The sequence below is a fragment of the Halichondria panicea genome, chromosome 13 (assembly GCF_963675165.1).
Source record: "Halichondria panicea chromosome 13, odHalPani1.1, whole genome shotgun sequence".
Classification (NCBI taxonomy): domain Eukaryota; kingdom Metazoa; phylum Porifera; class Demospongiae; order Suberitida; family Halichondriidae; genus Halichondria; species Halichondria panicea.
The window spans coordinates 545,170-561,074 of record NC_087389.1 but is presented as its reverse complement, the minus strand read 5'-3'; the positions used below and the strand labels follow the sequence as shown (position 1 = coordinate 561,074).

Genomic DNA, 15,905 nt, shown 5'->3' with positions numbered 1-15,905 from the left:
CACATGCTGAGCCCCTCCCTCCTTACTACTACAAGCTAACTACAAGCTAATTACAAGCTAGCTGAAGTCAATGGTCTTGGGTGCTGCACACTATAAAAACTGCAAATAGAAGGTAAGACAGTCCTTCTCCCTTGTCCATTTCTAACTGATTTTTTGTTTGCAGCATGCAGTGGCACACCTACCTACTGATGCTGGCTATGCTGGCACTGATAACATTGGCAAGCAGTGAGAATATTATCAATATTGATCCCTATGCAACGTCTGGCAACCAGTCCCTTGAGCACCATCTCTGCTCCAATTCTGACCAGCTGCAGTCCAACACTGTCTTGTTGCTGCCCTCAGGACATTACTCCATTGGAAGAGGCGGTCCTTGCATCATATCGGATATCAACAACTTGACAATTCGAGGGGCTGCTACAGCAGAGAACACAGTACAAGTAGCTTGCACTGACGAATTCTTTGGGAGAATTTTCGCTTTCGTCAATGTCACAAACCTTCAATTTGAGAATTTTGAAATAACGACTTGTGGTGCCTTCATACCGGAAAGCTTGGGTGAGTTTGTCAATGAAACAAATGTTGTGCAATTTGGTGATAAGCAGAAGGCAGTGATTTTGCTCATACATATCAAGAATGTCTACATACACAATGTTATCATGTCAAGAAATTTCGGATATGGAATTATTGCCGTAAATCTACAGGGCGATACAAGCCTCGACAAAGTTAAGGTAATCCTAACAAGCTACCGTGATCATCCGCTTTGCATTGGCTTTGAAACCGATCTTAGCTGTACAGGTAGTGGTGTGTTCTTTCTCTACACTGATCCTTCCCCTAATGCCACGTTCTCTCCCGTCAATTCTTCATTGACCATCACCAACTGTTTTTTCTATAGGAACAGCTATCGTATTCCAATTGTGCATTACTTGTCCGTTTACACCGTAGCCAGGAGTCCGTTTCGTACCGAAAGGATTACTGCAATTGGTGGAACTGGTGTTTCAGTTGTTTCTGGACAAAGATCGTATTTGTTGGACACTCAAGTGAGGGATACAATATTCAGTGAGAACGAAGGTCAAACTAGTCCTTTGATACTCTTCCCATTTAACAATATACGTGAAACATCTTATCTTGTCCAAAATTGTATTTTCCGCAACAACTACGTTCGTGCTCCTGGTAGAGGTGGAGGAATAGTTTTTCTTCTGTTGGTTTTTGTTGATGCCCTCACCACCTTCCCCCAGTATCCAGACAACCTGTACACTATGCTCTCTGTTAAAGACACTGAATTTTACGGGAATGAAGCTCATATCGGAGGTGCTATATACTTGCACATGTCTCCACAAAATGTTACTGAGTTGCAAATGTACATTTATAATACTTCCTTTAATAGAAACATTGCTCAAACCGGCTCTGCATTATCTGCCAATTCTATTCCAACTTTGTTCATTCCACGATCTAGTGAAGTTTTACTCGAAGACATTACTGTGACCAACAACACTTTCCCGACCAGTCTAATGACCACAACCTCTACAATTGATAACAGTGCAGCTCTAATCTTCAGCCTCATCAACAACGTGACCCTCGCGGGAAGAAACGATACTGGAGGTTCTGTATTGTCTTATAACTCACCCGGAGCTGTTCTCGTGTCGGGAGGAAAGATCTATTTTCGCGGCCATTTAGAATTCAGCGATAATCTTTCGTTCAGAGGTGGTGCAATTGCTCTCTTTGACTACACATTGCTGCATATATTCGAAGGATCCAGAATCAAGTTTATGCGAAACCATGCTCTGACAAACGGTGGGGCCATTTATGCCAACTCTATTGGAACTGGTGCACTGGATGTATGTGTATTTCAAATTGTTGGCTCTCACAGAATTTCAACTCCCGAAGAAGTCGGGCTCCTTGATTTAAACATTAAGTTTGAATCCAATTATGCTGACATAGCTGGTAACTCCATATATGCCAGCCCTCTGTATGAGTGTGCCTTCTCGCCTGAAGCATCAACTGTGATGAACCAGTTCGACTACAACGAGCAAGATCTCTACGATGCAGTTTTTGATTTCATACGCACTGTGCCTAATGGAAACGAGGAAGTGTCATCTGTACCCAATCGGCTTTCATTTTGCAACCAAACAATTGGTATCGATTACTTGAGTGATTTAACCTCGATGCTTAGAACAATTCCTGGGAAACTGTTTTCTGTCAAATTGATTCCTTTGGATTTGAAAGACACTCGTGTTCAGTCTGAAATGTATGCTCAACTAAGCAATGCAAATTTTGCACTTGGACCCACTCAAAACGTCCAAACACACAACGGAAGTAACTGCACTACTGTCAGCTTCAACATCTACGGCCCAGAGAGCTCGACTGTACAGCTGTTTCTGTACACTCACCTCGGTGGTGCGGGCCTAACAGTGGACGTGGATGTGGGATACTGTCCCCCTGGGTTCGAATTGGCCGTAGCAGACAATCTCCTGCAGTGCATCTGTAGTGAGTACGTGATGAATGTGATCCAAACTACTTGCAATGTCAACACCTACACTATCAATCGACCGGGAACTAGCTGGATGGGGGTTGCAAATAACAACCAATCGAACGTCGAGTGGGTGACAACATGCCCGATTGGATACTGTAACCCTGACATTCTAGATGTTGATTTGGAGATACCAGACCAGATATGTGACCCTGGCCGCACTGGTGTACTTTGTGGTCAATGCCAAGAAGGATTGAGTGTAGTGTTTGGAATATCTGCTTGTAGAGAATGTACTAATTACTGGCTCTTCACAATTGTAGTATATGCAATTGTAGGGATACTACTTGTTTTTGCCCTGTTTATTCTTAATTTCACCGTGGCCAAGGGAACAATCAATGGCCTCATCTTTTATGTGAATGTTGTCAGCATTAATGGAGGGATTATTTTCGAGAGTGATGCATCTTTTGTCAGAGTTTTTGTGTCCTTACTCAATTTGGAGCTGGGATTTCCTATCTGTTTCTACGATGGAATGACTGAAGCAGCAAAAATCGGCCTACAATTCGTCTTCCCTGTCTACCTCCTCCTACTGTGTTTGGTACTTATTCTACTGAGCAGGTGGTCGTCCAAGATTCAGAAGATAACTTCCTGCAATAGCATAGCAGTGCTAGCCACTCTCTTCTATCTCTCGTATGGCAAGCTACTCCGCACTGTCATTGATTGCTTCTCTTTTGCTACACTGGCCAGTGAACATGGATACAAGACAATATGGTTGTACGATGGCAACTTGCAATTTTTCAGTGGATTGCACATACTACTTTTCCTAGTAGCTTGTTTTGTTACTTTGGCTTTCCTCATACCTTATACTCTCCCTCTTGTATTTATCAAGCGTGTTAACGCGCACACTATTCGACTCAAGCCCCTGTTTGATGCTTACGCTGGACCCTTCAAGGACAACTATCGCCATTGGTTTGGATTTCGTCTTGTGATACTGGCTGCCGTGTGTATTACCTATGCTATAACTGGAGCTGACTACCAACTTTTGGCCTTGACTATCGAATCACTTTTGATCATTTGGTTTGCAGTGTGGCAAGCATATACCCAGCCCTACAAGAATCATGCCGTTGGATTACTAGACCTCTTCTTTTTGCTTAATTTCCTCACCATGTCAGTTTGGTTGCTCCATCTCATTGACGATGTAACTCCAGGTGCAGTAACCAAGAGAATCGGCGTGGTTACATTATTAGTTGCCGTGGCCTCTGCAGTTACACTGGGGATGTTAATCTATCACATTCTCGACCAAATCTACCACGTTTCGCCGAAAGCACGAAAGAGATTCGATACGTTTTGGCAGAAAGCAACTTCTGTGGACTGTTACCAGCGGTTCAAGCAGATAAAGAACATGATGTTGAATAATCGCAAAATGACTAGTGAAGCTTATAATCCTAACAACGTTATTGCCAACAGTGTCGAGTTAGATACAAAAGAGAAGTCTGTGACATACTCGGAAGTTGTAGTTGAGTGTAGGACACAAACATTCTCTCAGCTTAGAGAGCCAGTTATGAGTTTTTCTGATTAGCATTAATACCCTTGTACGTGTGTATATTAATTACCAAAATATGTTTTAAAGATGCTATGAAGAGTTCTCTTAATTAATTACATGAACCCAACTGCATGACATGATGTCAAGTGGTGCTAGCTCGTGAATTTATTTCATTATCAAGTCTCGTGCAATCATGACTCATGAATTTCACTGTCTGCATACCTTTGTCTAATTATAATAGCTGATATTGTATTCACAGCCTAATGGCCAGTACACAGCACACAGGCTAGCTCTCAGTAGATACCTAATGGCCAGTACACAGTACACAGGCTAGCTCTCAGTAGATACCTAATGGCCAGTACACAGTACACAGGCTAGCTCTCAGTAGATACCTAATGGCCAGTACACAGTACACAGGCTAGCTCTCAGTAGATACCTATACATATAATGGCCAGTACACAGTGCACAGGCTAGCTCTCAGTAGATACCTATACATATAATGGCCAGTACACAGTACACAGGCTAGCTCTCAGTAGATAGACACTCATGATCATGATCATTAATAGCAGAGAATGGTTCAAAATTATTTACAGTAATTAAAGCATAAAACACAAATAATTGAGCTGATACTATAATTAAGATGGATCGAAAAAACCTGCATGATTGTAAAATCTTATGGAGATCTAATCATGCGCACACACTAACTTGTTCTATGAACTAGGGCGTGAGTTAACCAGAGTATCTGAGTACTCCATTGTAGTTTCAGACATCTCTGTATCTCCCCCTTGAAGTGTTCCTCTGCCTGACTGTCAGTCCTGCCCAGAACCAGCACACTGCGTAGGTACTCCAGGTCCTCCACACTGCGTAGCTCAGGGATACCAGTGCACTTCATCTGGAAGAGAGATGGATGAGGGGGTGATGTGTGTGAGCACGAGGGGGTGGTGTGTGTGTGTGAGCATTGAGGGGGTGGTGTGTGTGTGTGTGAGCACAAGGGGGTGGTGTGTGTATGTGTGTGTGAGCATTGAGGGGGTGGTGTGTGTGAGCATGGGGAGCATATAGATAGAAGGTTGTACAGTACATGTGTACCTCTTTGTGTTAAAGAAAGACGTTAGTACAGTTTACATTAGCTATCAGTGAATCGACCATAAAAGAACACAGGCAGATCACATGACATCACATGTACTTCACACAATACCCACTAACAGTTGCTACAAGAGAAGACAATAAAAAGCACATGTAGCTAAACGAAGACAGACATGTGCTGGTACAGTATACTAGGGCTTACCATAGAGAACAGATTAATGAAGATGTGAGCATTCTTGCGTATGATCATGTACGCCTTGACAGCTGTATCCACGAACCTCTTAAAGGTCTCCGAGTTCTGCGTAACCATAACAACAGCGATAAACAAAGGTAATAACGACTAAATAACGCCCACTCACCCTCTTCCCCATGACATACTCAAAATCTGGTGTGAGCACAAAAGGAGCCTTCTCTCTATTCATGCCCTGGGGGTACACAAAACAACCAACAGTAATAAACAAGTTATGCTCAAAAGACAGTTACCATAATGTACTTCTTGTTCCCCAGAAAATGGCCAAAATCGATGTGAAACAGGTTACCAGATGTGGTGACCATGACGTTGTCGTTATGACGATCACCAATACCCTGTAGTGTACACAACACATGTGTCATAATCACGAGCGTGTGTACATACACATAACCACACCCACCACATACATATAACCACACCCACCACATACACATAACCACACCCATCACATACACATAACCACACCCACCAAGACGTAGGTAGCCACACAGTAGCCAGCACAGGAGAGCATGAACGTTTCAACAGCTGCCTCGAATCTGATCTGACTGTACGGGACAAATAGACACGTACTTATAAGCAGCTGCATATAGTTAGCCTCGGTCTCAGGCCGATTTTTCTCTCAATAGAGAAAAGTTGGGCCTGGAACGAGGCTACTGTATAGCTAGCCTTCAACAGTATTGTAAAGCTTGACTTTGACTTACGTTGGGTTTTGTTTCTTAAGCCAGTCATGAAGTGGCTCCTCTTTGAGTGTGGACAGTGTCCCGCCATGAGCCAGCTGGATCTAATTAAGAGAGAGAGAGAGGAAGGGGTGGATTGAGAATGAGAAAAGGTTATCTTTACGACACGCTACTATTACACACAACACACCTTGGAGACCGTCTCTGCATTCTGGACCACTTCTATCATACCCTGTTCATTGCCAGTGGAGATGCAGCCATAAGAGATGATGTGGAGGTCCAACCCTTGGGCCTGCCACAACTGAACACAAGCAGAACCAGGATGATACAATGTATGAACAAATCATGCTCAGGCAAATACGTACCCACATGTTAGCTCTATGTAGGTACAGCGTAATGTAACAGAAAAATGGCTATGGAAATAAGTTACCTTGTCCATGAGTGTGAGCATCTGCAGTGTCAGCATATCTTGCCGCAAGTCATCTCCGTGTTTAGCAATCACTTTGATTGGTCTATTCACAATGTCAGTCGGGTCGGTGCTCTGGAACTCCAGCCAGAGGGGTTGCTACAGAAGCATGACAACTAGTAACCAGGGAATATTGAATGCTGAATGTTGGCAAGGAACCAATAAAAGTTGGTACACATTTTACAGGCTCAGCAAAATAAACAGTAATGTACACAGAAATGTTGTTTGCCAGAAAAAGCTTTTTCTCTACATACCTTAAGGTGACATATTTTCACAGGTAGATTTGTTTGCGTTTTTACAGTTTTATACATTTTGCTGGTATAATTTTTTGCGAAATGTCGATCTGGATACATTATAAACAAGAGGGCGGCCAATTATTTGCGAGTACTAATTTTTGCGATTTTACTCTCATTCGCAGAAATAGCAGAAATTAATACACGCGAAAATATGTCACCTTAAGGTAAATGTTTTTACTGGGAGTTTTTTTATTACCTTCTTAGAGTCCATGGCTCTGCACTTGTCAATCTTGAGTCCCCCCATCTGCAAGCTAGGGTCATAGGGAGGACTGAAGCTCGGGGGGAGCTTGTACTTAGTCAGTATCTCTCTGGCCAGAATGCTTGCTCCTTTGAACTTGTCCGTCTGTTTCTTCACCTATTGGGGGGTGAGGTTAGGGGTGGGGCAGGTAAGGCTATAACTTACATTGCCAGCAACTTCCATGATATTGCACACAGCTGTGTGTTGGTTTCGAATCTCTTGCTGAAAAAGAAAAAATTAAAAAATTATTTTGCTCCCTAAACTCTCACATAAGATTCACACATCCGACACCCACACACCGCCCACACCACTCACACAACTCACAAACATAGCCTCCCCACAGCCACGCAGATAAGCCTCGAGAAGGATCCCAAAGCGTTGGTTGAACTGAGAGGAGTCCATTTCCGAGCGGAGGTACCAGTAGAAGAAGTGTCCAATCTTCTTACTCTGCAGGGCTCTAGAGAGGAGGAACCTGGCCAGTGCACTGTCATGGTACGACTCAAACTTGAGCACCTGTGGGGGAGGGGGTCACCATGGTAACACAAGGCTAAGTTACTGTACGTAGCAGTTAATCCTAACTGAAGCACAGCATGACCACAAAGGAATTGCCATTGACTATCATATATAATACTGGTACCCTTTACTGACACAGGTAAGCGGCTACTTACAGTAGTAGGCCCGAGGGAAAATATAAATACTACGCTGCCTGTACAGCTGACGTTAGTTGAAGAATACGATCATAAGTGTACACGTACGACTAAAGGAAAGAGACTTTGCCACTTCACAGTGCTATAGTACCTGAATCAGCTGCAATAAGAAGTTCTGCAACTCATCGTTGGCCAACTTCTCGAGTCTCCTCACTGCTAGTGTGCGGACCTTCTCATCAGCAAATTGATAGTCCAGTAACTCTAGCGCTACCTCCATTGTGATTGGACGCCAGTTGTCTAGCAACCGGTGTACTTCCAACACCTGTGTGCACGCATATAATGGGTAATAATGGCACGAGTATAATGTACAATGGTTGGTTGATATAAGGCAAAGTCTATTCATCACACTCCAAACTGTCAAGTACAAGTAGATAGTGAGCTTGTGTACATAGCTACATGAATCTCACGCACATAATTATAGTTATAATTATCCTGATTGGCTCACTAAACCTTTTCCATACAAATATAAGATAGAGCTACTTGTCCACATCACATACAAGAATAGTTACAAAGATGAGTTAGTCAACATCAGAATCTAAAGTAAGTCCCCAGATCTATTAAATCACAGCCAAACAAAGAAGAAGATATGCCAACTACAGTAGCACATGTACTCACATCATCGAGGCTGGCCCAGTCCAGACAGCGCAGTAGCTTTGGTAGAGCTTCGGGAATGGTGCTGCAATAGTTTCTGAACTTCCAGACAAGCTCCTTCTCTGAAGGGTTCAGGTGTGTGAGGGGGTCGGCCTGGATGGCTTTGTTTAGCTCCTCCTTAAACATGGACAACTCGCGAGCTGACGGCTCAGAAGTGCTGAAAGAGGAGGGGGAGGGGCTACGAATTGAATGTTGTACGCTAAAACTATACCTTCAAATACTGTACATTGGGTTGGGGTACGTATCATTAACCTGGTCTAGGGAGACTCGCACGATAATATAATGAAGTTGTGTACATGCAAATGTGTAGGGTGGGTAAGGTATAGGGAAAATTGACTTGTGTCTGCTCACATTTGAGTCTCTTTCCCCCAACCTCCAGTGGGAAATGCGACCGGGTGGGCATACGTGTCCAGCTCTATATAGAGCACAGCAGAGTTGTTGCCATCAGGGTTGAGTGCAGTGGATCCCATGGGGGACATGTTGGACTCTCCTGTATTGGAGTCCATGACAACCGGCCACAGGTTGAGACGGAGGAGACCTTGTCTCAGGAGAGATCTAATTTAAGAGATTACAAATTAAGAATTGCACAGAAACTACAATCATGTATGTGAGCTAAAATATGACATTGTATGTGTATTAAACATCATGCAGTGAAGTAACTGCGGTTAGTTGTCTCTCTCTATTGTACTGGGCTTCACAATTACAATGGATGCAACAGCTTAGGAGTACTATTTGCAGTAAACTATCCTATAATTAAGATAGCTATTGTTATGCACGACACGTCAGAATGTGAGGGGATCTTCCCTTCCCCTAGTCTCACCTGTGGTCTAGTATCTGCAGGTTGACCCAGTGGAGGGGCTTGTCCAATGAACCATCACCAGTCTTAATGGTGTCCCTCATACTACTGCTCTTCATACTACTGCTCCTCCTCCGCGCGGCGCTCTTCTTCTTTGTATCCTTCACACGGTTCCCACCAATCACCTGACAGTCATGTGACATTTAATAACTTACCAAACAAGACAACACTGAGTCTAATACATGATTCACACAAATAGTACACAAATACCAGGCCTATAAAATGTGGTTTGGCCTTTTTATAGACTTATAAACTTGCTTCCATTTCACTCTAGTTCCCCCTCACCTGGAGACAGAGTCTGGCAGCTTTGGGCAGGTTTTTGACGGAGATATCGAACACGAGCCACTGGTTCCAGCGAGGGTAAGTACACGAGAGCACCTCCCTGCTGAACTTGGTGCTGCCTAGCAACTCGCCACCGTGATACAGCCCCGCCTCCAGGTATATAACCTCCGACTCACTGCTCCACAAGTTGTCCAGACCAACCACACGAACCCTAGAAGAACAAGTGATGTCATTGAAAATACATCTTAAGTACTAACCTATAGCCACATAAACTATATGAAGTACCTGAATTTCTTCTGGACATCCCAAGTGGACATAGTGAAGATTTGCGTGTGTTCCTTTGACAGTGCAGAGAGGTCAGTGTGTGTGCCAGTCCGACCAATGGCTTCGTCCACAAGGTTCCACTGGAGGGTGTGTGTGTGTGTGTGTGGGGGTGGGTGTGACTTATATTCACACATGTAAATGTACATGCATGTAGTGATCGACTGCTAGGGTTATGTCCCTCAAGAAACAAACGGGATCCAAACCCACCATATTATAGCATAAAACCATGCAGCCTATCTACTTATAAAAGGGATGCAATCAACAATGATACAATGATACTCTATTTGACACATAACTCACATCTGCTACGTCCCTTGGTTGGTCCAGAGTGAGGTCTAGCTTCTTGACCAGAGCTAGCTTTATCTCTTGTTTCTTGACAAGGCGGCGGATGATGGGAGAGAACTGGACCAGGTCCCAATGACTGTGGATGTAGCTGTTCTGACCCACCACCTTCAGCACCACGTCCTGGACGTCACTGTGTGAGGAGTGCAGTGGGCAGAGAGTCAGTGTGTGGAGTGGAGTGGGAGTGTGTGTGCACTAGAGGTTGGGTATAGCTCGAGACATTCAGTATAATCCTAGCTAGGCTGTAGACGGAAATATTTTAATTCGATTATCACACACCAATCATCAGGTATGCCGTATCTCACTCTCTTGGCTTCTCCCTCGGGTATCACCATGGCAATGAACTCTTCAGCCGATGTATGCACTACAAGAGATACAATTACAATATATAATAATGTACTAATATTAGTACATTATGTGCTGATGATGCTTTACCGCATTAATTGATTTCACTCACTGTCTACTTGAATAGTTTGATATGATCCAGTTTTGTCAGGGGAGAGCTTGTAGAACACCCTCACCAAGATCTTGTTGTCCGGGTGCTATAGCAACAGCAGCGGAGGAAGAGCAGTGATCAATGAATTGAGGGTTCAACTGTACGTGTATATATTTACTAAAAGCTAAAGCTTGTACTTTTGTTGTAGAAGTACAAGCTAGAGCTTGTTCGTGTACATGCACTTATCAATAGTACCAAGGGCGTATAAAAGAAGCCCTTGATAGTACATTAAGTATGTTAGCTTGTACAGTACATGCAAAGTCTCACCATCTTCATAATATGTTCAGGCAAGCCCATGTAGCTGATGTCTGGCTCCATGCTGTAGTTGAAAGAGTCCCTCGTCTGAAGGGCATTGCGACGAACACTGGAGGAGAAAAATTATACAAACATTTTATATCAACACTGGATAGTAATCATAAAAACGATATCTCTAACTTATTTTAAGGCTAAATAAATGGTGCATGAGATTGTAATCAGACTGGCATGGCAACTCACGTGACCATCTTGCGTCTGGTGATGTCCAGCTCATCATTGTTGGCAAACTGCAGCTGGTAGAGTCCTATTCCTATCAGAGCACTGATCTCCATATTGAGGGTCTTCTCTTCCCTCGATTCAGAGCGTTTGAGCTCCACGGTTAGAAGTCCCTTCTCTCTCTTCTCTGTCCGCCATGTCTGTATCACCTTGGCAGTCTGACTGAGGGAGGGGCTAAGGAGAGGTCTAACACAGGGGGTGGGTGGAGCAATTTCTATTACATGAAGTGTATCAATGCCGTACTGGTGAACTTGTGAGGATACAATATCTGCTGCTCATCATAGAGTTCGTACTTGTCTGTGTTGACGGTGTAGGTGAACGTGAAGTTCTCCGGGTCCCAGAGCGTACCAGTGTCCTCCACCGAGAGTCCCGCCTGCTCCCTGTGTGTGGGAGGGAGTGGGCGTATGTGTGGGTGTAGTGGGCATATGTGGGGGTGGGGTATACCTGAGATAACTCCAGAGGCTGTCTTTGATCTGTCCAACAGTGAAATCACCTGAGTACGATATTAGCAAGACCAATCAACAGATGCACAATTAATCCAGATAAACGCTAGTAGTAACCAAGGCTATAATCAGAGGCACAATCACAAGGTTGTGTGTGTGTGTGTGTGGGTGTGTGTGTGTGTGTGTGTGGGAGTATCGTTATTACCACTATTTACCTCGTATCTCCATTTCCACGGAGATGTCAGCTGTTGGGATCTCCATCTCAACAGTGAAGGTCTTGATGTCACCAAACACACGACCGGGGAAGAACATGGACACCTGTCTCTGCTTGGATCTAGAGTAAAAGGTTTTCTTGTGTCGTCGGCTTGTGGTCGAAGAGGAGCCTTGTGCCTGTGAGGGTATGTGTGTGTGGTATGTGTGTATGTGTAGGTAGCTACCGTATAGCGGGTATATTTTGAGGGTATAAACTTTCGCAGAATGATCGTTAGAAAGATTTTCGCGGAATAGCAGCCTTTTTGCATCATGCATGCATGCGATATTAAGTTTTGGGGTATAAATGTACTGCGAACATGCTTAATCAGTATACCCTCGAAATATATCCGCTATATGGTATACAGTGGTTATGTATGACCTAGCCTGAAAATTGACTACTGTACTGTAGTAGTAAAACATCATTTAGTTTCAGTGTCAGCAAAAATTCTTGTTTAATTGTTTAGATGGGCAAAGCCTAACGACGTGACCTATTCTAATTGCTCAGGTGCCAGTGTTGTAGACAAGATGTAAACAAGGATAGTAAATTTCCCTGAAATCAGATACTAAAGGATCGATTACAACAAACTTTTGAGGGTGCATAAACGAATAATCTATTCACTTAATTAGAGAGTTGATTAATGACCAAGAAAGGTGGGAGAGAGAGTTTCAATACATCAGAAACCATTGACTAACAAACTTGTCTCACAAGCCTATGGCTGCACAAGCCGCATGACTGTGTAATATTATCTCTGCTGATTATTGTAGATACTGACCTAGTTTAATGTGATAAAATGTACAGTTTCAGTTTAAAAATGCTGTAATGGTAACCAACCGCACATGCTTACTTGTTGCTCTTCTGCTGATGACAGCCTTGTCTTATCCTCCACTGTGTGTGTGTGTGGGTGTGATGGTGTGTGGGTGTGTGTGTGTGTGTGAGGAGGGGGTGTGAGCAAACGGTAATATCCACAAACTGTACAGGTAGCCATACACATAGCAAACTTTTATGGTTGAAGCCAATCACGTATGTGACAGAAAAGGGGAAAACCAACTATTCAAGGAATGGGCCAACTCAGCCAAAGACACTTGCCAGCACATGCAAACACAACAAAAGCCACACAAAAGAAGGTGGATTCACTCTAACTGTAGCAAAGCAACAACAACTCAATCACACAAATGCAAATACTGTCATTTGCTGTCATTGCTTTAGCAAACAAACAATGGCTGCTGTACAGTGGCTGCTGTGCAATGGCTACTGTGGAATGGCTACTGTACATACATGTGTTTGGATCAGGAAGGCTTATAAGCTACAGGAAGGATCCTTTGAAAAATACAATGCTTCGAGGCTTGGCAAGAAAAGTGTGTAAGGGGACGGTTGTTGTAAGTTATCTTTTAAACCCAAAGCAGATCCTCCTACCACAAAGATATAGTACACTCACATGATCTTGCTTTCCTAGCAGCCACACTCCCAGGCCCTCTCCTCGAGGCCATCTTTATCTTCCGTGAACTGCCTGGGGCCATCTTCCTAGTGGGGGAGGTGGGCAGACTCATGAGATCAGGGGACACCTCTCGATCCAAACTATTCCGAGGGCTTCTAAGCTCCTCCCCTTCCTTTATCTCGACGAGGCCCGACTCTTGCTCCTCACATTCTTCAGGCTGGGGGGGAAGCGACTTAGTGCCTCTCAGTACTGGGTGCCTCCTAGTCTCTCTACCACCCTCTTTACCGCTCTGAGTAGACTCTGGAGATTCAGAGCTGATTGCAGGCTGTGCGACGGCCAATCCAGGGCTCCGTGTGCGAACCAACCGTCGGCTACCATCAGAGTCGGCAGACATACGAGAGAGAGCATCAGAGGCTGTTCTTGCCAGACCTCTGTGGAGTGAGCCAGAGCGGCCTCCAATACTAGACGCGACTGAATATACAGAAGCTGAATCGTCTGTGGAAGTGTCCAATAATGTATCCACGAATTGGTTGACTCCTAAAGACTCGGGGCTACTGGAATTATGCATTGTGTCTTGGATGTTGTGTATGAAGGGTTTGCGTCCCACGAGGTAGAGGAGGTCGTCTGCAGGAGTGACGTCGTTTGTAAGAGAGGAGGTGCGGTCTGGTACAGTGGGAGGGGCTACAGGAGGTTGGACCGTTGCTCCAGGCCTGTGGACACAAGTCACAGTATAATTATAATGATGCTAAATAATACAATTTAGCTCTAAAGACAGAGCAACAATGAAACATTCCCACCCACACACTTGTACTCTGGAGATTACACACTTGTACTCATTAAGACTTCCTGGACAGTCCCCTACCACACCCCCTGCTCCCCTGCTAGTCCCCTATCACACTCCCTATTCACCTGCTCCCCACTGTGGCCCTCCGTACGGCCGTATCTGCGCGATGGTTCCTGTCCACCTGGTCAGCATTCCTAAATATACGAGACACCAACACTAGCTCCGGTGTCTCTCCTGACTGCTCACACTGCTCCAGGTAGGACTGCTCAGCGAGTTTCACTGACAGGTCTAACTGGTTTGACAGGTTTGCATCACAGAACACTTTGAAATGAGCCGGGTCCACTAGATCCTCGTCCGTGTCTGGCAGTTGTATCCTGCTCTCGTTCTAGTGTGTGTGTGTGTGGGCGTGTTGGGAAAGGTGTCAAGATTGCTAGGGACTTATATAAATCTCATAGGAGGGGATAGAGTTACATAAAAAGAGAGAGTAAAGGAAATTCCCAAACAAAGGAAATCTCATAGGAGGGGATAGAGTTACATAAAAAGAGAGAGTAAAGGAAATTCCCAAACAAAGGATACAAACACCATTCCACACTAATATTAGTCTGGCACCACACACGTACTCAGTATAATACAAACTCTGAGATCAAAGGCACTTGCAACTGCTCTCAACTGTCTACTAATGGTCGAGTGCTGAGTAGGAAACCATCCATAGTTGTAACTAACAAGGCATTGTGTTTATAAGGAGCACCGTCCATTGTGGTGGTCCGATAAGCAGGCCACCCTCACAATACAGCCAGGTTAATGGGCCTCAGTGTCTCCATAGCATGTGTTTGGACCTGTGTTAGCAGGCCACCCTCACAATACAGCCAGGTTAATGGGCCTCAGTGTCTCCATAGCATGTGTTTGGACCTGTGTTAGCAGGCCACCCTCTATAATACAGCCAGGTTAATGGGCCTCAGTGTCTCCATAGCATGTGTTTGGACCTGTGTTAGCAGGCCACCCTCACAATACAGCCAGGTTAATGGGCCTCAGTGTGTCTCCATAGCATGTGTTTGGACCTGTGTTAGCAGGCCACCCTCTATAATACAGCCAGGTTAATGGGCCTCAGTGTGTCTCCATAGCATGTGTTTGGACCTGTGTTAGCAGGCCACCCTCTATAATACAGCCAGGTTAATGGGCCCCAATGAACACGTCTGTATGCATACACAATCAAAGTAGGGTTTCTGAAGACCTTCACTAGTGCAAATAGGGACAGGAAGTGATATAATACAGACTCAGAACGCAGTATGCATGCGTGTGTGTGTGTAGGGGGGGGGGGATTGTGTGTATGGGTGACTCTGTGTGTGTGTGTGTGTGTGTGTGTGTGTGTGCGTGTGTATGGGTGTGGTGTGTGCGTGTGTGTATGTTCGGCCACCATTGCACAGTTCACTGAGTGGAATGTACCCACTAATGATCTGTTTATATCTGCTGACACATTGGCTTTATACTCTATGTAATCCAATTACCCCTACCATACATGAGCTATGACCTTGATAATAGCACAGCTGCCTACTCAGCAGATTAATAGTTTAAGTTACAGCAGACAAAGAATACCTCTAGATCTTTCAGGACACCATCCAGATACTCCCCCAGTTTCAGGTCCTTGTCTACTATCGGTATGCAGTCGAATCTCTCTCCACGATGGAGCCTGAGCGACAAGAAGGTGCTGTCTTTGCTGCTCATCTCTCTTGTAAGCTTGACTTTGGTCGACTTGTGCAGCCACGCCCCCTTTGATCACTTACCCCACA

The 15,905-nt window shown here is 44.5% G+C and overlaps 2 protein-coding genes across 2 annotated transcripts; one reads left to right on the top strand and one right to left on the bottom strand.

The window, feature by feature from the left end:
* Positions 1–13: 13 nt before the first annotated feature.
* LOC135346975 (uncharacterized) lies at positions 14–4,120 on the top strand. Its single transcript, XM_064544755.1, has 2 exons — positions 14–112; positions 164–4,120. The coding sequence occupies exon 2, from the start codon at positions 165–167 to the stop codon at positions 4,038–4,040; it is 3,876 nt and encodes a 1,291-aa protein (XP_064400825.1). The 5' UTR covers positions 14–112; position 164; the 3' UTR covers positions 4,041–4,120.
* A 452-nt stretch (positions 4,121–4,572) lies between these two features.
* LOC135346816 (phosphatidylinositol 4,5-bisphosphate 3-kinase catalytic subunit gamma isoform-like) lies at positions 4,573–15,887 on the bottom strand. The gene is made up of 29 exons (XM_064544560.1): positions 15,712–15,887; positions 14,244–14,503; positions 13,335–14,044; positions 12,744–12,784; positions 11,862–12,036; positions 11,648–11,696; positions 11,467–11,583; positions 11,168–11,365; positions 10,940–11,036; positions 10,634–10,718; positions 10,456–10,540; positions 10,135–10,309; positions 9,796–9,914; positions 9,514–9,721; positions 9,193–9,353; positions 8,724–8,927; positions 8,337–8,529; positions 7,813–7,983; positions 7,339–7,527; positions 7,180–7,236; positions 6,973–7,131; positions 6,445–6,579; positions 6,205–6,315; positions 6,039–6,118; positions 5,807–5,882; positions 5,571–5,672; positions 5,447–5,512; positions 5,290–5,385; positions 4,573–4,896 (listed from the first exon to the last, which is right to left on the bottom strand). The coding sequence occupies exons 1-29, from the start codon at positions 15,838–15,840 to the stop codon at positions 4,705–4,707; spliced, it is 4,440 nt and encodes a 1,479-aa protein (XP_064400630.1). The 5' UTR covers positions 15,841–15,887; the 3' UTR covers positions 4,573–4,704.
* Positions 15,888–15,905: the final 18 nt, after the last annotated feature.

Excerpts from the sequence above, each read along its gene's own strand:
- LOC135346975 (XM_064544755.1), top strand. The coding sequence starts at position 165 with ATGCAGTGGCACACCTACCTACTGATGCTGGCTATGCTGGCACTGATA.
- LOC135346816 (XM_064544560.1), bottom strand. The coding sequence starts at position 15,840 with ATGAGCAGCAAAGACAGCACCTTCTTGTCGCTCAGGCTCCATCGTGGA. Across the intron at positions 10,719-10,939 it reads CTGAACATATTATGAAGATG|CACCCGGACAACAAGATCTT; the intron begins GTGAGACTTTGC and ends CTGTTGCTATAG. Across the intron at positions 9,722-9,795 it reads GATGTCCAGAAGAAATTCAG|GGTTCGTGTGGTTGGTCTGG; the intron begins GTACTTCATATA and ends TTGTTCTTCTAG.